Source organism: Schistocerca nitens, chromosome 5 (genome assembly GCF_023898315.1).
Source record: "Schistocerca nitens isolate TAMUIC-IGC-003100 chromosome 5, iqSchNite1.1, whole genome shotgun sequence".
NCBI classification, from domain to species: domain Eukaryota; kingdom Metazoa; phylum Arthropoda; class Insecta; order Orthoptera; family Acrididae; genus Schistocerca; species Schistocerca nitens.
In genome coordinates this window covers 541,578,850-541,602,238 of record NC_064618.1, presented here as the reverse complement: position 1 = coordinate 541,602,238, position 23,389 = coordinate 541,578,850, and the positions used below count along the sequence as shown (strand labels likewise).

Genomic DNA, 23,389 nt, shown 5'->3' with positions numbered 1-23,389 from the left:
CGTCACTATCACTCAACACACACTTTCTTATGCGTTGCTATATGGCGGATGATGTCTCTCCGCTTTCCCTGTAAGCTGTATAAATCTTCGATACGGTGTTTCTTGAAACACCATACACCTCGGCTTTCATTGATACGGAATCATCCACCATACAAGCAGCAACAGCTTGCTCACGTTCGGACTCACTTACCTCCGATACAATGCACTGATAACTACACAGAACGCTGTCCTCACCACGATTGAAACTTGCAACGAATTGCGGACACTGCATAAGTGCTGTTCCCGGTCAAAAATAACAGTGCAGTCTGCAGGCTTGGTTACCAACTGCATTAATGTTCAAGCACACATTTCTCGTGGTTTTTCCACATTTTTGCCAAACCCCTATATTTCACAAAGAGCAACTCTATGATAGTGTCGTTTGATTATTGGCGTCTATGAATATTCTGCTAACTGCGTATTTTCAGATACCCGTCGAAGGACATTGTGAACAGGATAACTACTAATATTTTGTCCATGTGGTGCACCTGAGCTGTTAAATACTTGGAAAGAAACAAATTTCAGAAACCCCAAGAGCTCCTGATTAAATAACTTTTATTAACTACCCGTCTCGATCAACCTATCATCATGTAGTGTAGTAAAGTTGTTCAGGTCAGCCTGTATGCAACATAATTGTCTTTTGTAGTCCGCCTGCTTAGCTAGGTGGTAACGTGCTCGCCTCCCACGTAAGCCGGCCCGGGTTCGATTCCCAGTCGGGTTGCAGATTTTCTCCGCTCGGGGACTGGGTGTTGTTATTGTCATCATCATTTCATCCTCATCACTGGCGCGCAAGTCACCCAATGTGACGTCGAATGAAATGAGACTTGCACTTGGCGGCCAAATTTCCCCGAATAGGGGCCTCCCGGCGAACGATGTCATACGTTCATTTCAAAGTTTTGTATGCTTTTACTTTCATAAGTATTGAAAAAAATGGGGAAAGCGCACACGCGTCGTCTCACACACGCATACAAACATGCACACACGCATAAAAACATGCACACACGAGTTAAACATCTCATATATCAACTGCACTTTGAAAACATGCAAGACTCTTCGAACAAACGAAACAAATAGCTACAGTAACAAGCGAAATGGTGGCAGAAACACCTTGTTCTTCTGTGTAACAGTTAATAAAGGCACTACCAAAGGAAATAAGTGTATTAACCAGTCTAAAACGAGGGAAGCAAGACCGTGGCATCACGAGCTGTATGTAACATGCAAAAAAGGCAATATAATATAGCGATATTCAGTCTGAATTCGACGAAAAACAAAAGAAAAATAATTTTTTTGTTGTCTGCCGATAATAAGATGTAGAATGCTTTGCAGATATAAAAATACCAACATAAATAACTTATAGCGTCATGTGAGGTAAAATATATGACTATATTATTTCCAAATAAGGGATTTAGGTACAATTTTCAGCATACGACAAGCGTACAACATTTCATGTCTCAACACTGCCACAATGTAAAATCGAGCGCCCGCTTGTCTCTCTTTTGGTATATGTAAAAACTTTTTTTTTGTATAACATCCACAAGATGTTAATATGTCTTAATAATTTTCAGAAAGAATGAGAAATAAAACCCAATGAAAGATATTATTCGCAGCTGCGAATATGTACATCAGCAGTTGTATAATGGAAAGACGACAGTGAAAATTTGTACGATTCTAGAGTGCCTATGCAATTCCGAATTACGATACAATGTTCCTTTGGACATGCATGCATGTCCGAAGGAACAGGCACTGCGGGGACTACAGATGTTATGAAATTCATTAAATATATTCGCAGTTGCGAATATGGACAACCATCAGCTGTATAATCAAATGACGACAATGAAAACTTGTCCTGGACCTGGACTCGAACTCGGATTTCACGCTCACCGAGAGCACGCTTCACTGCCAGACCCAAACTCCCATATGCCGTCAACATGGTTAACGACCCAAACTTCCATACGTTTCCAACATGCTTTATCAAGGTTTGGTCTTGCCGTGAAGCGTGCTCGGATAGCCAAATTCTAAGACGACCGCTCCAGATAAACGGGAAATCTTGATTCGAGGCCCGGTTCGGTACAAATTTTCATTGTCGTCGTTCCATTATACAGCTGATGGTTGTCCATATTCGCAGCTGTGTATACATTTCATGTTTTTCATATCGGCTGAGGTCGCCGTTGTGCCTGATTCATGTATGTTCGAAGGAACATTGCACTGTGTTTCTGAGCAACACAGGCACTGCAATAACGTATCGTATCGTGAAAAGCAATGAAGACAGGACAGTAAGTGATGAACAACGTTTCAGTAGAACAAAATTAGTCAAACAATGTTTAGCAGAAGGCGAAAGTTCTCTCCAGTCCGTATGTCTGTGCCGGCCGGAGTGGCCGAGCGGTTCTAGGCGCTACAGTCTGGAGCTGCGCGACCGCTACGGTCGCAGGTTCGAGTCATGCCTCGGGCATGGATGTGTGTGATGTCCTTAGGTTAGTTAGGTTTAAGTAGTTCTAAGTTCTAGGGAACTGATGACCTCGGAAGTTAAGTCACATAGTGCTCAGAGCCATTTGAACCATTTGAACCGTACGTCAGTGTTCTCACTGTGGTTCAAAATGGCTCTGAGCACTATGAGACTTAACTTCTGAGGTCATCAGTTTCCTAGAACTTAGAACTACTTAAACCTAACTAACCCAAGGACATCACACACATCCATGCCCGACGCAGGATTCGAACCTGCGTCCGTAGCGATCGCGCGGTTCCAGACTGTAGCTCCTAGAACCGCGTTCTTACTGTGGCACCAAAAATAAATTAAATATTTATGTTTGCGTCATTACAGTTGCCGGCATTAGACTCTCGGGTCTCCAGCCGGGTGGTAGCATTGATATCTCGCGAGATATGAATGCTACCACCCGGCTGGAGGCCCGAGAAACCTTCATGAATAGTTTACGCCGGGAAAGCCTACAGCCTTATATTGTTTGATTTATATTACACTAAGACTATTTCCGTACTGCTTGATGTAGATGATTATATGGTGATGATCGATTGACTGAAATCTGAATGTTTGCACGGAGTACATGAGCTTGAGCACACTGGTGTAGGACAGTGGCGAGCTTTACAAAGCAACTGCAGCAGTGGCTGGTGGCTGCGTGCGCAGGTCTGCTGCGGCTGCAGAGCATCTACCAGAGCCTGCGGCCCGGCGGCGACTCCCTGCAGGTGGCGGCCGTCAAGCGCGTCCACAACGCCTCGGAGGCCATCGACTACCTGCACAGCCTGGAAGAGGTCAGCAGGTAAGACAAGCCACCAGGCCAACACTGCCGACCTGTCTTTGTGGACTTCAGTCAGAAAGCTGTACGATGCAGCTCTACATGCTAGTCTGTCTTGTGCAGGTTTCTTTATCTCTGTATAACAGTTGTAATCTGCATCCACTTCAACCTGCTCATAGCAGTCAAGACTTGGCCTCCCTCTACAATTTTTACCCTCGAAACGTCCCTCCATTACTTAACTGACAATTCCTTGATGCTTCAGAATAGATCCTATCAAATGATCCCTTCTTTTAGGCAAGTTCTACCAATTTTTACTTTCTCCCCAATTGGATTCAGCACCTCTTCATCAGTTACTCTACCAATCTACTCTTCGACATTTTTCTGTGGCGTCACAAAAGTTTCTATTTTATTCTTGTATGGGCTTTTCATTCTCCATGTTTCACTTCCGACCAGGGCTCCACTCCCGACAAATACCTTCAGAAAAGTTTTTCTAACAATTAAAGTCATGTTCCGCACCAACATTCTTTTCTTCTTTTTCAGAAAATATTTTCTTCCTATCACAAGTCCACGTTTCCTGTCCTCTCTACTTATCCCATCATCAGTTATTTTGCTGCCCAAATACCTTCAGTTCATCATTTCGTAATCAAACTCTTTCATCGTCACCTGATTTTATTCGACTACATACCATCATCCTCGTTTTAATTTGCTTGATGGTCACCTTTATCAAGTCACTAACCATTTTGTTTTACTGATATTACAAGTCCTTTGTCGTCTCAGATGGAACAGAATGTGATCGGTAAACTTCAAAACGTTCATATCTTCCCCCTGGAATTTAATTCCTTTTGTAAACTTTCTAGGAAATTTAACCGTATTTTTTATTTATTCATTCTATTTTATGGTCTACATTGGACCACTTTAGTCAATATTATCAGTTAGGTTCTTCTGTTTTTCGTTGCCCCAATACTTTTTCATTCTTTCCGATCGTGTCCTTCTCCCCTCATCCTAAATCACCCTTCCCAGTCTCTGTTTCTTGGTAGTGTGATATTTTTGTCCTGAAGCATCTTGAGCGCGTCTGTCTTGCCTTTCAAATCCTCCGTCGTAATATGTTATTTTATCATGTCCTCCTTGATCTCTGCTATCCATCTAATACCGCTCGTACTATTCCATAACTTCTCAATTATTCTCCTGCTAATTCTGTTTTCTGTTGTCCTAAGAAAGAGATCCGTTTGTTTTTCGTTATACTTGTCCATGGTTCAATTTCTTTACAGACTGTTTCATTTGAAGCTATTCTCCACACTCCGTCTTTTTCGTACTTTTTATTGATACATGTTCTGACTATACTTCTTTCTGTTTTGAGTAATCTGTCTACTGCTACAGTGTTGATTGTTTTAAATACAGTTATATGCATATGTTATTTGCGACTGTGCGACTTTTTTGTAGTGTTTCATTTTTGTGGCTATTGTGAGGCATTTTTGTAATTGTGTTCTTGGTAACACGATGATTTGTAATCAATTTGTTTATTCTACTCTGCTATGAAGATTCTCATTCAGGTTGTGTGTTATTATTTCTTCCAAATATTTAAACTTTTCAGCAACTTTGATGTCGTGTTCTTCAATTCTAATTTTGTTAGCCAGTGGCGGTTCTGTTAGCATTATATCTATTTTTTAATATACAGAATGGTTCCTTAAAAACAAATTCTTCTCTTATAACGTATGCTTTGGATATCGTATAATGGAAAGGGATTTTCTGTCCACTCTGTACATCTCTCAATATTTTATTTTGCATATTTTTATGAAACCTAACTGAAGCAGCTAATCTTGGCAGATTAGCTACTTAATCAGAGCACTAAAAGGGGGGAAATATTACACAGTTACTAAACCATGGTAAATTTTATCACTACAAATTCTATCCAAAGGAAGTCAGAGTTTATATGTTGTGCGGTAGTTGATTACAATTATTAAATCTCCAATGACATATTATGCACAAAAACAAGTAGAAAATGTTCTATTTTGTACCCTACATGACATTTAACTGCTCAAAAACTTGTCGGAAAAGAAGTCATAATTTATGTTATGCACTAATTACAAATGTATAGAGAGTCTTCTGCTGTCATGTACGGTTACTTAGGCGTTCTTCTTCCGTTTCCTCGTTTTCCCCATTTGGCGCTTCAAAACCTGTTCTACATCAGTCATCCGTAAACACAGCATCTTCATCAAGAAAATTTTCCTCTTCAATAAATTCTCGATCGTCTTTGCCTTTATTAACTTCTTCAAGCAAATCACCCAGCATCTTAGTGTCAAACTCAGTACCAGCTAATTTCAGTAGCAAAAGACGATATTAGCACTGAATAGGGCCAGTGTGACATAAACTAACATTGCTTGGTGTTTCTCCTATCATGCCACACTAAGACGGAAGAAATAGGCCGATTATTAGAAAACAGGGTACACCAATACTAAACATTCGTTACATTTACGACAAATGTACCAGTGTTAGCAAACCGCTAGATTTAGGTAATAAAGAATTCAGCCATTGTTAACAACAACCTTTACCATAAAGATACTCAAGAGCACGTGTCGCTGATTGTCCAGTTTGGCGGCAACGGCAAAGACGTACCAACTAAAATCGAAAGTAGATGAGAGTTCTGTAATTTAGGGTTAAAATTGCATTGAACCAATTTTATTACATAAAATCTTCTCTTCTCCAAGGAACTATTATTTAAATTTTCACCGTCACATGCTGCATATAATTCCCTCACGTATTAAATAAGAACCTGATAACTTCCGAGCATTTTGTTAAGGGCGGTGATTAACGAAACAAATTGGCACATGCAGTCTGTGCTGTTTTGCAACATAGAACTCGGGAATTTCGGTCTGAATCGCGCCCCCACGATTTACAGCCCGTGGGGCAGAGGAGACGGGAACCGCTGCCGCAGTCTCGCCCCCTCGGTGTCCTCTTGTCGGCTGGTTTAGTACCGCGGACGGCAGGGACACTCCAGGCCTGTACCTGCCGTCGCAGAGCTACGCAGCCACCACTGTGCCGTCTTCGCCGCCTGCCTTACTGCGGCCGTAACTCAGCAGCACACTACAGTTAATGTCGAACGTGGCGTCGTGGCTGGGCCCGAGGCACTAACGCGCAGTAATCAACTGCCGTGTGCTGGAGGCCGGCTTCCGTTGTCTCGGAGTAGCGTCGCTGCCTCGCAAGCGGGAATGGCGGGCTCGAGGTCCGCCTCGTGCATTTCGGTATTAGGCTCAAATATACCATAGCTGTTAATTATAGAATTCTCTCTACCGAGGACGCATCGTTAGTCACCCACGACATTTCTGCAAATAGACTCGTTACCAAACTTCCTGGCAGATTAAAACTGTGTGCCGGACCGAGATTCGAACTCGAGACCTTTGCCTTTCGCAGGCAAGTGCTCTACCAACTGGGCTACCCAAGCACGACTCACGACCCGTCTTCACAGTTTTGCTTCCGCCAGTACCTCATTTCCTACCTTCCAAACTTCACAGAAGTTCTCCTGCGAAACTTGCAGGACTAGCACTACTGGAAGAAAGGATATTGCGGAGACATGACTCAGCCACAGCCGGGGCATGTTTCCAGACACATTACCGTCTTCAGGAGGGTCCCGACGTCTGCTGCTCTTCTGGGATCGGTGTCCCGTGTTAACTGTCCGTTATCTCCTCCATTCCTCCGCTCCTGTCGCTGTCCGTGCAGGTGACGGCGATTGGGGTGGGGGGGGGGGGGTGTTGAGACGTCCGGTTGCCAACTGTCGTATTTTGTGTCCGAGCTGTCGCCGCCGAGTACGGACGTCAGTGCACCAGAACGCTTTGCTCTTTATGAGCTCTGTGCAGGTTCCACGCCTGACTCAGTTGTAGGCCACTAACTTATTTAATTACACCGTCCTGGATCCAAAGTACCTGATGTCTTTAATCAAACAATCCCATAAGGTAGAATACTGCCTAATTGTCTTAGTTTTGTTGTAATCTATGTTATGGCAGGCTGATTCGGTTGTCTTGCGTAATACAGTGTGGAATCTCTCTTTTACAGTCTACACAGTTTCCCTAAAGTGTATCTTCCCGCATTGGAAGAGTATTCGGTAGAACTCGGTTTGCGAAGGGCTAAGTCATGGTTTACTGAACCTGGTAGTATCAACTCCTTAGGGGATGGACGGAAAACACATTTGACATTGTGTCGCTCCAAGATTGTGAGGCCAAGACTGCGTTACAACTGAGCTGGAACACTTGGAGACAACATTCCTAAGCAATTGTTACAGCATTAAGAACATTAGGCGTGCTTTTAAACTGGTTGTACCTAGACAACATCAGGAAGCAAAACAGGAACACAAATCACTGCAATGTCTCCAGAAAATCCACTATACCACAGTTCGCCGCTCCCACCAAGGCCACCACACGCAACGATGCATGCACAGGTAGGGACTAGATCGGTGTGATGGGTGGGAAGGGGGGGGGGGTGGAGGGAGGGGGTGTAACGGCCGACTCCAACTACAGCACAGCTCATCAGGAGCCACCCGAAGATGGCAACACGTCTGTTGGTGGAAATATCGTGGAGAACGAATGACGTGACCCGGTCGGGGACCCGAAAATTCTAGAAGCTACAAAAACACCGGGAAAGCATCACATCACGTAGCATTAACATTTTTATGTCTCTTCAACACTGATGGGATCGTCTATACGATTGGAGTTCACCCCTCGGCGTCACTTAATGCCTGAAGATGGAGTACTGATTGTGAGTCACCGAAAGTCGTTGCTATATAATAAATAACATCTGAAGGACGGTTGCAGGTGTTTCATTTTATTACAAAATTAATTATGTACGTAGATAGTTCATACAACCCGTAAATCGAGAATTATGGCGGTTTTTCCCTGTCTTCGGTATCGATACTGGCAAGGTATCAAAATATTTGACATAAACAGCCGTATCCTTTATTGCGTTGACGTAGAAATTTACAGCACGAATGCCGTAGATCTTAGTGCATGACAAAGTACAGCTTCATACGTCTACCTACTCCTGTGAAAAGGGATCTTGGCACACGGACAGACAGACGGACGGACAACAAATCACAAATAGATATTGTTTCCGCATCATATAATTACAAATTAACAATTTTTGGATATTTTTCCCCTTACTTGCACTGTCGATCCTTTCCTTCTCGCCAGCATTCATGATTCTAGATCAACCATAACATTTTAAGTTTTGGTGAGTAACTTCGCGAGTATCAAAATATGTGGCGTAACTGGCCGTATCTTTCGATTGCATTGACATAGATGCTTAAACTTTGTACACAGCGAATAGACCGTAGTATCTGACATAAATCTGAATCTGATACGTCTACCGATTACTGAGAAAAATGGGGCTTAACAACCGGACAAACAAACAGACAGACGGATAAAAAAATGACAAAAAAATTTTTCGTGTTATGTTATTTCTAGTTAACAATTTTCTGATTTTTTTTCCTTTTTTTGTACTGTGAAACCTTACTTCTTATCAAATTTAATGATTCTACGTCAACGGAAAGGACACTGTAGGCTTTGATGGGTTAGTTTTCGAGTATGAAAATATGTGAAATAATTGGCCGTATCTTTTGATAGCACTAGCTTACAAACTTACCATTTTTACACCACCAAGGGAGTAGATATTTTAGTAAGTGACATAAATTTGAACTTGATACGCCAAACTGTTCCCAAGACAAATGGTCTTAACAGCCCGACAGATAAACAGACAGATGGATAAAAAAATGACAAATCCTTTTTCTGTGTTATAAAATTACTACTTAACAATTTTCTGATTTTTTTTTTCCTTTACTTGTACTGCGAAACCTAGCCTCTTGCCAAATTTCATAAATCTATGTCACAGGGAAGCGCCCTAAAGGTTTTGTTGAGAATGTTTTCGAGTATCAAAATATGTGACATAAATGGCCGTGTCTTTTAACTGAAGTGACTTAGTGGCGTAAAACGTATGCACTTCCACCGAATCAAGGACCTCAATACGCGACGTAAATCTGAACTTGATACGTCTATCCGTTCCTGAGAAAGGTGGCTTTTAACAGTCGGACAGACAGACGGACAACAAAGTGTACATACAAGAGCTCTATTTTACAAATTAAGGCATGGAACCCTAAAAAGAATGACAGTTGCGATGTTGCTACCCATAAAGAAGGTAACACATGTGATAAAGCTTTATAAAATATTTTAGAAGTCTTAAGAAACTATGAAGAATAAAATTATGACTCACTGCTGTACAGCTTCTACTTCGAGGATAGCAGCAAGAATGACCAATTTCACTTTTTTTTGTGTTATTTTCTGTGTTCAAAGACTCTGGTCGTAGATGTACACACCGCGTTTATGGAATTCATGGTTGTCTAGTTTGTCCCCTTTTACATTCCAGTAGCGAACAAACAAATACAGTCTTCTACTTACAACTTCGGAACTGAAGCGAAACAATATTGTTTTACAGCTCGATTACTTGACGTGGAACTGCAGTGTAGTCGGCGTGAGGAAGAGGAAGCACAGCTGAGAGTGAGGGGAATACGTTTGGACACAAGGACAGAGATAGACATGCCCTGCAATACGGCAACGCCACGGCAATACCTCGGCAGCTACCTGCAACTGCCTGATCTCTCAGCAGTATTGCCCGGTCGTCCTGCAACTTTACCGTGTACTGAAGCCACATTGTAGTAATGTTGGAAGACAACATAATTGCAGCCACACATTCACATAAAATAAGGCCCATGTAAACACACCATCAATCGGCTACATAGTCAAAACGATAACCTAAGTGGCTTCGTAACCATTCTATACAGGATGTACCAGAACTCCACATCAAATTTTCAAAGTTTTTTCGGGGTTACTTTCTGAGTATTTTGGTGTAAGGGACCCACGATCTCGGGAGACTTGTTACAGACTAATAATGTTTGTCACCGCAGTCAGCCTTGTTTCCGCGAAAGTACCTTGAGGGCAGTGTACAAGCCTGTAACATGCAATAACCAAAAAGTGCAAGACACAATACAAAGTAATGCAAAAATTGTCAGGCATATACAAAAGTACTGTGAAGTGGTTGCCGTCACGGGAACACGTCATCATAGCACGATTTGCAGTGTCTTGTTGAGAACAACAATGCAATGTTCCTTCGGACTTTCATGCATTTCGGAAAGAAACAGGAGCTGCGGTGATTGCAGTCGTTATAAAATACATGAAATGTGTTCGCAGTTGAGAATACGAACAACCATCAGTTGTATGAGGCAACGACGACAATGAAAATTTGCGCCGCACAGGGACACGAACCCAGATTTCCCGCTTCATGGGAGCGGTCGCCTGAACCGCTTTGGATATCCGTGCACAACCCACGGCCAGACCCAGACTTCCTTACGTCGTCGTTCTAGCGTCACAACCTGTACACGTACACACATTATGTATGAGGTTCATTCAAATGAAACCTGGTCAAGGCGTCTACCATTGCCTTACACGTAAGGTGGCACCACGTAACAGCGGGTATGATGGCGCCAACTATTGGTAGAGAGACTGACGCGCGCGAACCGTTTGATGTTACATAGCGCCAGTGCTGTTTCACGCCGAAGAGAAGGTGGTCACATAAGTTATCGTCCACTACCGAACGTGCAGGCGTGTAAGCAGGAACAACGAGGAGTGATTCGATTTTTGGCGGCGGAGGGAGTTGGAGGCTGTGAAATGTATCGACGGATGAAGGCTGTGTACGGTGAGTACAGTGTGAGTCGTTCAAGTGTTGTGGAATGGCGCAAACGCTTCCTTGAGGGACGCGAGTCACTGGAAGACGACGCTCGTTCTGGACAGGTTCATCGTGTCATCACACCGGAAATAGTTGCGGAAGTCAATACTTTAGTCTTGGACAGCCGCAGAGTCACCGTGGACGAGATCCATAGGTTACTGGATATTAACGTCGGCACCACCTACACAGCCGGCTGGTGTGGCCGTGCGGTCTGGGCGCTTCAGTCTGGAACCGCGTGACCGCTCCGGTCGCAGGTTCGAATCCTGCCTCGGGCATGGATGTGTGTGATGTCCTTAGGTTAGTTACGTTTAAGTAGTTCTAAGTTCTAGGGGACTGATGACCACAGAAGTTAAGTCGCATAGTGCTCAGAGCCATTTGAACCACCTACACAATAATGCATCAACACTTGAACTTTGGGAAGATCTGTGCACAGTGGGTTCCCCAGCAATTGACCACCAAACAGCGCAGTACTCGAATGGTGCTGTCTTTGAGTCATCTGCAACGTTATTATGAGGAGGAATACGGCTTCCTGTCGCTTATTGTCATAGGTGACGAAACATGGTGCCACCATTTTGAACCGGAAAGCAAGCGTCAAAGCAAGAAATGGAAACATGCGACTTCACCACCTCCAAAGAAATCAAAGGCCGTGCACACCAATTCTGGTAAGCTCATGATGTCCTTCCTTTTTTACCACAAGGGCCCGCTATTGTCGAGTTCGTGGAACGGGGAACCACCATCAATACCTAGCTTTATCAAGCCACTTTGTGGAACTTTAGACGAGCCATCAAGTCGAGACGCCGTGGCATGTTGTCCAACGCCGTTACTCTCCTGCATGGTAATGCCCGCCCACCCACGGCCAACGCGGTGAAGATGACTTTGCAGCTGTTTCGGTGGGGAACGCTGAAACATCCACCGCACAGTCCCGACCTTTCACCGTGAGACTTTCATGTGATTTGTCCTGTAAAAGAAGCTATTCGCGGACACCGATTGGCAACGGATGACAACGTGTGTGACTGGGTCCAGGTCAGGATCCGACAGCAGCCTACTAGCTTCTTCAAGGATGAAATCGACCGGCAACGGGATAAATCTGCGAACAGTTTGAGTACTTGTACTGTATATAACTACATTCTTGAGTTAATAAAATTTTTACTGTTACTTTACACTAGTGACCGGGTCTCATTTGAATGCCCCTTCTAGCTCTACAAGGGAGAAAAGCGATGTAAGGATGCATGTCCAAAGGAACATTGCGTCATTCTTCTTAACAACACGGGCACTGCAGTATCGTATTTATCCGCCAAAACCAAGTAGCGACTTTCAATTAAAATGTCCACTCCTGTGCAGGAATTTCATAATGTGTGTAAGAGTACAACCCTGGTTCGTGTTCCGGTCCGGCACAAAATTTTCACTGTCGCCAATCTCCTATACAGCTGATGATCCTTTGTATTAGCAACTTCGAATTCGTTTCATGTACCTCAGCAAAGCGTTGTTGTGCCGCTCTTCCACGGCATCCGGTGAACCAATACACGAGTTGCATACCGGCTGACTCTTCATCAGTAGATCTATCCGTAGAACTTCTGTGCGTCGCTGTTAACGCAGGACGAACATTACCAGAAAACAAAATTTTACCCAGAATCGAGGAGTACCGAACGCAAACTTGAGGGTAATGTGGTAAGGAGGACATTACGGTTCCCAGCAGCATATATTGTGAGCAAGTGGAAACAAGACACACCGTCGACATCTGTACACTGTTTTCAGTGCGAGACAGATACAAAGCTAATTGGTGAAAGAAACCAACCGAAATGCAATAACTCTGTAACGCGCCACGGGACACCGTCCGTTACAAGTATCCGTAATGTATCCCTGAACAACCTGTGACAATTTATCAGTGGAGTTGTGGTTCGACCTGTAGAGGTAGCATTCGTGCAAATTACGGGTAGTTCTGAGCTGTCTAGATTTAAACATAAGAAAACTTCCCTTTCCTTCCTAGTACTTCTCTTTCTTATTGCTCTCATCACTTAATACAACGTTTACACCATTCAGGACCCGGCTCGCATCTTTCGCAACACCATCTGTTCACCCTTGCTCGTTACCCAGCTACCAGCATACATTCTCTTGCTGGGTTGTAAAATTACTTGCAAAAATTGTAATATTACTTGTAAAGATGCTACCCAACTTGCTCTGACACTTTATGATTCTGTTACTATGTCAGCTTTCGCTTCATACGTTCTTACGTGCATGCGCCCATTTTCCTTATTGGCTTCTACAAATGCACAGAGGTGCTTTCAACTAAGTGGTCTGAAAAACTGCTCTAAAACAGATATAAGATTGAAAGTGACCTCAAAACCTTTATAAAAATATCCAAGTAATTCTTACAAGACCACAATAAATTCTTCAGACTTCAGATTTTTTTAACGCCATTGAGCTTAGGGAACTGGACTGTCTTTGTCAGCTTGTGTCCCTTCTACAACAAGATTTTTTTTTAAACGCATCTCCATCAAATCAGAAAGAAGTGACTTTGCAATGTCTTACTGTGAGCAGTTTGGAGTCAAGTCCACTTAAATGTGAAGTCTTAAAATCCACTCCGGATGCTCTAATTTTCGTTACTCCTCTCCTTTTTCCGTCGTAAATTCAACAACAGCTAGTTTTAAAGTGAAAAATTGATCCATGCATACCCCTTGACGTAACCAACATACTTTCCAGTAATATTTGAAGCCGCCATATTCTTCATTCAGTTGCATTTAAAATTGCTGCAACTGACAATAGGATAAAGCGTGGGACTTCAGGAATTTTACTGTTCGTTCCACCAATTTGTTCACGTGCCCCCAGCCTCCAAATTTAGTACAGAGGGCTTCTTCATGTACAGAACAACGAATCCCGCCAGTCGATTTTCCAGTTTTTTGCTATTTCACTGTCAACTTAATCTTTAAATTCTTTCTGCGTGGGAATGTAATGACGTTTAATGGCAAATAATCAGTACCCGTCACTTACGCGAATTGAGAATTCTCATCCCTCTCTTCTGTCGCTCCCATTCGTTTTAAAGGATTGTAATGACAGATCGCTAGACTACCACTTTTTGTGCAAACAGCCACTGGACCTTTGAATTACGAACAAATAGTAAAGAATGTACAGCGTTGACACCACGATTCTGCCTAACTGAAGGAATTGTCACGACCGAAAAATTCCATATCGCATTGCTAAATGAAATTTCGCGCTGTATCGGGTACTTCCGCGAAAGACCAAACAAAGCCGAGTGACAGAGACAGTGGTCTAGTCATATGAGTCCGGAGTCAGTTGGTACGAGCTGATAGAGTGCGGCGCATAACCCACGAAGCCATGGACCCAAGTAGTCAACAAGGCACTGAAAAAGTTCCTCGCATTGTCATTACGATGATACGCCTTTGGTATATGTATATAATATTTTAGTTTTCCCACTACCCAGTCCTTTTATCTGGATGATGTTCAATTTTGTAAGCAGCATTTTCTCTAGACTTGACCTTCGTTACCTATAATAAATCATACATGCTCTGCTTTATAAGATTTCTTTTCTCTTACCAGTGTGAACGTAGCTTTCATCGCCTACACACATAATTTCTTCAATTTGGTTTACCACTTTATAATTATTATACATTTCCTATATCAGGATGATGTACCATGCACTCTACCATATTTGAAATTGGACTACCGACATCTCGACGTTGAATATTTTCATCACAATTGGACAAAGAATGTTGGGTCATCTATAAGCTATCGCTTAAATTATGAAATAAATGTAAGTATATAATTTTCATGTACTGTTCCATGTACACTGAGGTCATGGGATAGCGATACGCCAATATACAGATAAATGTAGTATGACGTAAACGATATATAAAAGGACATTGGCGGAGCTGTCGTTCGTACTAAGGTGCTTCATGAGAAAAGGTTCCCGACGTGTTTATGGCCGCACGATGGGAATTGAAGACTTTGAACGCGGAATATTAGTTCTAGTTAGACACATGGGACATTCCATTTCGGAAATAATTACGGAATTCCGTATTCCGAGATCCACAATGTCAATAGTGTGCCTAGAATACCAAATTTCAGGCACTGCCTCTCACCATGGGCAACACAGTGGCCGACGGCCTTCACTTAACGACCGAGAGCAGGAGCATTTGCGTAGAGCTGTCAGTGCTAACAGGCGAGGAACATTGCGCGAAATAACCGCAGAAATCAATGTGGGACGTACGACTAACGTATCTGCTACGGCAGTGCGGCGACATTTGGCGTTAGTAGACTGTGGCAGCAGACGACTGAAGCAAGTGCTTTTGCTAACAGCACGGCATCGCCTGCAGCACTTCTCCTGGGTTCGTGACCCTAGACGACCGGAAAACCGTGGCTTGGCCATATGAAAAAAATGTTTGGGAAATGTTATGGGACTTAACTGCTAATGTCATCAGTCCCTAAGCTTACACACTACTTAACCTAAATTATCCTGAGGACAAACACACACACACACATGCCCGAGGGAGGACTCGAATCTCCGCCAGGACCCGCCGCACAGTCCATGACTGCAGCTTGGCCATATGAGTCATGAATCAGTTGGTATGAGCTGATCTTAGGCTTCGAGTGCGACAGAGAATCCACGAAGCCATGGACCCAAGTAGTCAACAAGACGGTGTGAAAGCTGGTGGTGGCTCCTTAATGGGCTGGGTTGTGTTTACATGGAGTGGAATGGATCATCTGGTCCAATTGAACCGATCATTGACTGTAAATAGTTATGTTCGGCTACTTGAAGACCATTTGCAACGATTTCCGATGTAATTTTCAAGGATGACAACGCGCCATGTCACCGGGCCGTTCGTGATTGTTTGAAGAACTTTCTGGACAATTCAAGCGAATAGACTGGCCACCCAGATCGCCCGACATGAATCCCTTCGAACGTTTATGGGATGTAATTCAGAGGTCAGTTCGTGCACAAAATCCTGCACCGGCAACATTTCGCGATAATGAAAGACTACAGATGCAGCATGGCTCAATATTTCTGCAGTGGACTTCCAACGATTTGTTGAGTCCATTCCACGTCGAGCTGCTACACTAAGCCAGGCAAAAGGGGATCCGGCACGATACTATGAGGTATCTCATGACTTCTGGCACTTCAGTGTATAGTTCAACTTCGTTTGACCGAAACTGGATCTTTATACGTTTTGTTCTTGTTCATATATATATATATATATATATATATATATATATATATATATATATATATATATATATATATATATATATATCCCTGGAGGTGTGGCTCTAACGCCGCGAAACTAACTGGATCATCATACAGCTGAAGCGGTCTATTTCATCGTGATAAAAATCTACATCTGTGATAGCACACAATACAAAGTTTTCTCGTATATTACTATGATATATTATGTTTTTGGTATCATTTCCTTTTATTTTAATTAACATGTTCCTGATGAAGTTACACAGCTCTTGTTCTTGATATTTTCTCAATTTTTCCAGAATTATCTTTTTTTACATTTATAGTGTGAAAGAATTTATTTGATGTTAATCAATTCAGTTCAAGAACAGAAGCTTCCTGCACAATCCCATTTTGTCTAATGTACTCGTGAAGTTTTGGATACTGATGCTCGAAAGGCTACAGCATCAGACTATAAATTAAATTTTACGACATTATTGAATGGGTGAAGTTCAACGTGGATCAGTCACATTGGCGTTCATTGGTGCGTTTTTACATAGACAATGAATGCTGTACCCTAAGTATAACTGTTCAACATACATGTCCCGTCAACATCGAGGTCATTAGAGAAGGTTCATAAGCTCACGTTGCAAAAGTACAATGAAGAATCATATCCCTAATCTATTTGGAGAAACCACTCCGTCATATGTGTTTACTCCCGGAAATGTTTTCTGGAGTACTAGAAGCCGCGTATATGACTTTTTAACACCTGTGTTGCTACCATCGCTCAAGATCAACATATACAGTCTGATCAAAAGTATCTGGACACCTGTAAGTGGACCCTTCGAGTTTACGAGGGCTTTAACTCTACCGGAGACAGTAAGGTTACTGAATGTCTGTGAAGGAATGGCAGCCCATTCTTCCTCAAGAATCCAACCAGAGAAGGTACCGATGTAGGACGCTGGGGTCTAGATCTAATCGATGATGTAATTCATCCCAGAGGTGTTCCATTGGGTTCATGCCACGACTTTGGACAATCAGTCCGTATCAGGAGCGCCATTGTCCACAAACCATTGTCTCAGAGATGCTGCTTTATGACAGCTTGCGTTGTCATACTGATACAATCATCTCCTCCGAGCTGTTCCTCTACAGTACTGTAAAATGTGTTCATATCCTTCCGCATTTACCGTTTTCTTAAGCACTAAAATGAGGGACCATACGCTCTACACGAAAAACAACTCCATACCGTAGCACCACTGCCTCTGCATTTCTTCACTATTGGCACTACACATGATGGCAGGTAGCTTTCTTCAGGCATTTTTCAAACGCAAATCCGTTCACTGGTTTGCCATAGGGCGTAGCGTGATTTACCGCCGCAAATCACTCTTTTTCCAGTGGCGTCGCACTTTATTCCACCTCGAGTGTCGCTTATCACTGACTACAGAAATGTGCGGCTTATTTGAAGCTGCTCGACGATTGTACCCCATTATTTTTAACTCCCTATGCACAGTCATTTTGTTAGCTGTACTGCTGATAGTACTGTGTAACTCACGAGTTATTTCTTCCGCTGATTTCATGCGCTCTTTGACAACCACGCTGCATAATGCTGGAGGGTTGCTGTCCGTCAGTACACGCTGTCCGCTTGGTCTTGGTTTCGCTATGATTGTTCCTTGTCGTTTCTGCTTCACAGTCACATCACTAACAGTCGATTTGGTCAGCTTCAGGAGGGTTTAAATGTCCCTTTCGGACTTTTTACTCAGGTGGCATTCAGTGACTAGTCCACGTGTTCGAAGTCACTGATCTCTCCTGACGGCTCCATTCTGCTGTTACTGCTCCTCCACTGACAACACAACACTCCCCGCCATCTTTAACACTGGCGCGGATCCGCCTGTCGGGACATTTAATGGTTAATCCGCATTACATAGAGGTGTCTGCATACTTCTGATCAGTTAGCATATAATTATTCATTTTGTAGAAATAGAGATGCCAATAGGTATTAAGAAAAGGACGCGGTTACGAGGGAAGCAGAACGAAATTTTTACCGCCTTTCATATTTGCTTTTACCTTTTTCACCTTTACACAGTAGTGACACTACTAGAATTACTTTGCGTGGATGGACGTTTGTAAGTGCTTCCCATGCAGTGAGGATTCATAAGTGAACATATTTTAATGATCAAGGCGTTTATCTTCGAACCTCTATAAATTAGTGCTTCCGCACTATGTGTGGCTGTGTCTACATTTCAGCTTGCGAGTTTAATACAGCCACGACATCACATCGAAACATTAATAAATTCAAAAATTTTCCATGGTTTGGCACTGCATCTGTTCCGTGTGGATCGAGTGCCAGGAGATACCTACCACGAGTGACTTTGATCGAGGGGGCTAACAGTTATTTTTTTTAATAAGGATAAGAAAATTAGATGAGTAGATCACTTAACTAGCGAGGATGTACTGAACAAAATTGGGGAGAAATGAAGTAGCACAATTTGAGTAGAAGAAGGGATCGGTTGATAGGACACATTCTGACACGTCAGAGGAGCACCAGCTTAGTATTAAAGGGAAGTGCGGGGACTAAAAATCGTAGATAGAGACCAAGAGATGAATAAAGTAAGCAGATTCAGAAGGATGTAGGTTGCAGTAGTTATTCATAGACAAAGAGGCTTCCACAGGATAGAGTAGCGTGCAGAGCATCAAACCAGTCTACAAACTGGTGACCACAACAATAGCAACAAATGGCTCTGAGCACTATGGGACTCAACTGCTGTGGTCATTAGTCCCCTAGAACTTAGAACTTCTTAAACCTAACTAATTCTTTCAGCTGTTAATGAAATCGTGTACATGTGCCCGGTTTCTGTGGAGATAAACCCAGTATAGAACCCCGGGAGCTAATAGGAATGTTAGCAACAGCAGGAACAAGAAAGATAATCAGTACCTTTCACAAGCCATGAATCAGAAGACGCTTAACATTCTTTGTTTCAAAAAAGATTAATATTTTATTGTTGGTTTAAAAACGGTTGTCTGTAAGCATGTCAAATAGTTTAAATAGCGTATTATTAAAGAAATAATATCTTTTAATTATTGTGTAGAAGAGGTTGGTAATTGTACTTGCGTAATATTTTGAGGCATTTTAGAATTGTGTTTCTACTTTAATAGAGCTTTTAAAATGTTTTGCGATCAGAAGCGACCCACAAAGTTTAAAAATATCTCACGGTAACCAGATTAGCTTTTTCCTAATCCAGTTGTCTAATATTCAGTGCTTTTAAAATTCTAGAATTTTAAATTAGCCATAAAACTCATGTATGTACGATAATATACCAATGAAAACCAGATTTAGTTTCGATATAAGCTTCCAATAGCATCACGTTGCTATATACTAGCTGGATCTATTATTGTCCTCCAGTTCTGTTTTTAAAATAACTAAACAGACATTTCGTACGCAAGGACAAAACTCTATTCTGATAGCCGAAGCATCAGAGCTCTTGCAGTATAACGTTTCATCCTGTACATCGTCGGTAGGAAATATTTTTTCTGAAGAATAATAGGCTTTTTGAGAGCTACACTGTTTTGACTGACGACAAAATTAAGAGAGGGTACTCAACGAAGTGAACGCTGCATACTTTCGAAGAGTTGAAAATATTCAGCACAGTCTCCTCTTATCTCCCACTACCCCTTTCATCTTCTCCCTAACCCGCCCCCCCCCCCCTCTCTCCGCCTCCTCACCTCGTCTGCCACAGTCCCATACACATTTCTGTGTATCTATCAACAATTTTGTGGCAAAAAAAGTTTGTCGTCTGCAGTGGTTCGAAGTTTACACGGGCATTGGGGATTCCGGTCCGCCTAACTTTTTTCGCTTCCGGTTACTGTAATTTAATGTAATACAGGAAATAAAATCGGCTTAATTAAATTCCGAATCAAACATTTAATTAGCGGAATAATATGTGGCCATACGTGAACAGTTCGAGGTGAAGGTTTGCGGAATACATTTTCCTGTCGGCTGGTAACATTTTACTCGCGACTGAATTTTTTTCTGGTTAAGTGACAGAGCAAAATATTAATGGAATAACTGTGAAGCAGCGCGTTGGGCAAATACCACATCGTGCAAATATGTAGAAAATCCAGATAATATGAAGCCAATGAATTCTGCTGCGAATTCGTTCCAACTGAATTATTGACAAACGCAGGTAGGATTTGTCCAACATTCAAATGCAGACAATCATTGGAACTCTTCCTCTCAAAATATTCATTTTCGCACCTCATGTTTACAAACCCACTTCCTACAGTTACTCTCAAGTACTGAAAATTTTTAACACAACCACGTCCCTTCCAAATTTATATGCAGTGGAATCTTCAGGCACTTTCATAATAATTTTTTAATGTGATACATTACATCAGCTATCTTCTCGAGAGTAACTAAAGAGAAAAAATATCTGGGAAAAAGCGTTTTGTTTCGTACTTTTGCCATACGCGACTTTTAAGCTCCCATCTGCTTTTATCCTCTGTCGGCTATCTGACACTTTCCCATGCTTTTTAGACCATTACTTTTCAATGGCATCGATCGAGACGACGCTGTGTTTAAATCAATCGGGAGAAGCGGGATTCAAGACCGGCCGATCAGCCAAGTTTGTGTTTTCCACGATTTCCCTAAATCGGTTAGTGTAAGGCCAATCCGTGCTTGTGCTCCTCCGTCTCTAATAACCTCGTTATCGACGGAAGGTTATACTTTGACATCTCTTCTTGTTCCAGTTTGTGACCTCAAACTACGAACGCACAGTAACGCCTCCATGTTCTTCAGATATAATAAGTATTCGTGTACTAGCAAACGTCACATTCAGTTAAACACGGACCTAGAAACTTCATTCTTTCAGCTGTTAATGAAATCGTGTACATGTGCCCGGTTTCTGTGGAGATAAACCCAGTATAGAACCCCGGGAGCTAACAGGAATGTTTCTCCCCGTCTTTGTAATCAATCCTTGCTGTGAAACTATTCATATACTGGCCATTTCAAACACACAGATCTTTACGGATCTCACATCCCAGAGAATCGAACTCATTACATCACTTCAGAAGTTCTGTAAGCAGTTCTCTTTAAGCAGCTCTCTTTACAGTTAGCTCTACTTTCGCAATGAAAAGTACTTTGACGACTCTCAGTATCATTGGATTCACAGGACAATGCCAAATTTTCACAGTTGGTTGATGTGAGTGTCGTTCTGCACATGCTACTTTTAAGCATTATGACTTGTTCTCATATGTTCATATATATTATTTTGTATTTCGGTTTTGAAATAACGATAACGTACTGTCCCAGTCGTTGTCACTCCACTAGTCCTTCATTGATGTCTTACTGGCGTTTTCGGACATAGCAAGCGACAGTCAGACAATAATTAGTGAAAATAATTCTAGTTTATTGATGCAAGCTTCCAAAAAAAATCTGCAGATATAGGTTTCATACAGACACAGATTCTTGGAGGACTACAGAGAAAAACTCACGTTACACAAAAAAATTCTTTTCATTTAAATTTTGCCAGTAGTTTCAGTGGAAGATAAATATTCGTCAAACAGTCCCACATGTCATCATTAACGAGCTGACCAAATGATAATTGTTCCAGGTGGAGCAACAAATATCTGGTGTTGGACTGCCCGACAGAGATGGCGAAGGAGATTGTGGTGACGCACGTGCGGGACATTACACTCGGCAAGAGGACCTACCACTACCTCCTGAGCGGGCTGGTGAGTTACCGGATTTAAACCGCTTTGGGATGCGTTAGTTAGTTCCACGATGAAGCTTTGAGTTGGCTGGTGAGACGTGGGCAGGCAGTTAATCTGGAAGAACATCTCTCAGGAAATTCTAGCCTCAGGGTCAAGCAATGATCCAGCACACGTCTTTGCCCCATGACATATGTATAACGAAACACATGCTCTGATCAACAAACTTCATCTGCGTCAGTTAGCACTTCTAACCGTAAAGTACGACCAACACCCAAACCTCCAGACGTCAATACACTCAGATCGGTAACAAATGTTATAGGTCGATAGGGCTTCAACCACAACTCTTATCTGGTTCGTACTATGTGCTGTCATCGAGCAGAACGGGCGTAAAGGTTAATTAAAAGTAACACCAGAACTACAGAGCACAGAAAAAGCATAGCTGTGAGTGTGTAATATGGATGGATTCAGTGAGAAAGTTGGTAGAGCACTAGATGGTCGTACCAAGAGCCCTACGTGCATACTCCAATGACGCCATTTTTTTTTTTACTGTATTACGCGTGAAAGTGTTTTATGGGACTATTAATACTTCAGCACGTATGATGCAACTGCTTCTTTATTCTACTGTTCCGATCGTATATGTTTATACTGTCACACTACAAAAAGCACTAGCTGCTTCATGATTAGATTAGATTAGATTAGTTTTTCGTTCCATAGATCCGTGCTGAGGAGATCCTCGTGGATGTGGAACATGTCGATTTTTTTTTGAAATAACAATACTAATAGTATGAATATATACAATACATCATTTGTTTCTATTAAAAAATTCGTCAATGGAGTAGAAGGAGTTGGCCACTAGTAAGTCTTTCAGGCTTCTTTTAAACTGATCTTTATTTGTAACTAAATTTTTTATGTTTACTAGCAAATTATTGAAGATGAGTGTTCCTGAGTAGTGGACCCCTTTTTGAACTAAAGTAAGTGCTTTTAAGTCCTTGTGCATATCATTTTCGTTCCTGGTATTGCATGTATGAACTGAGCTGTTTGTTGGAAAAAGAGATATATTATTTAGGACAAATTTCATTAATGAGTAAATATACTGAGAGGCAGTAGTTAGTATACCCAGTTCTTTGAAGAGGTTTCTACAGGACGTCCGTGAATTTACTCCACAAATAATATGTATTACACGCTTTTGGACTCTGAAAACTTTTGTTTTACTTGAAGAGTTACCCCAAAATATTATACCATATGACATTATGGAGTGAAAGTAGGCAAAGTATGCAAGTTTTTTCATTTTTATGTCGCCTATGTCTGCTAACACTCGAATTGCAAATACAGATTTGTTAAGGCGTTTCTGCAGTTCTGTGGTGTGCTCTTCCCAACTGAATTTATTATCAAGTTGTAATCCAGGAATTTAAGACTGTTAACCTCTTCTATCTGCTCTTCTTCGTATTTTATGCATATGCTGGGTGGA

General features: G+C 42.1%; 1 protein-coding gene across 1 annotated transcript in view; it reads left to right on the top strand.

Annotated features, from left to right (window-relative positions):
- LOC126259553 (glutamate receptor 1-like) overlaps positions 1–23,389 on the top strand; it is a 412,783-nt gene that overhangs the window by 269,006 nt on the left and 120,388 nt on the right. Inside the window, exons 5-6 of the mRNA XM_049956438.1 lie at positions 3,173–3,305; positions 21,822–21,942. Of these exons, the coding sequence (XP_049812395.1) occupies positions 3,173–3,305; positions 21,822–21,942 (254 nt within the window). The remainder of the gene's footprint in view (positions 1–3,172; positions 3,306–21,821; positions 21,943–23,389) is intronic.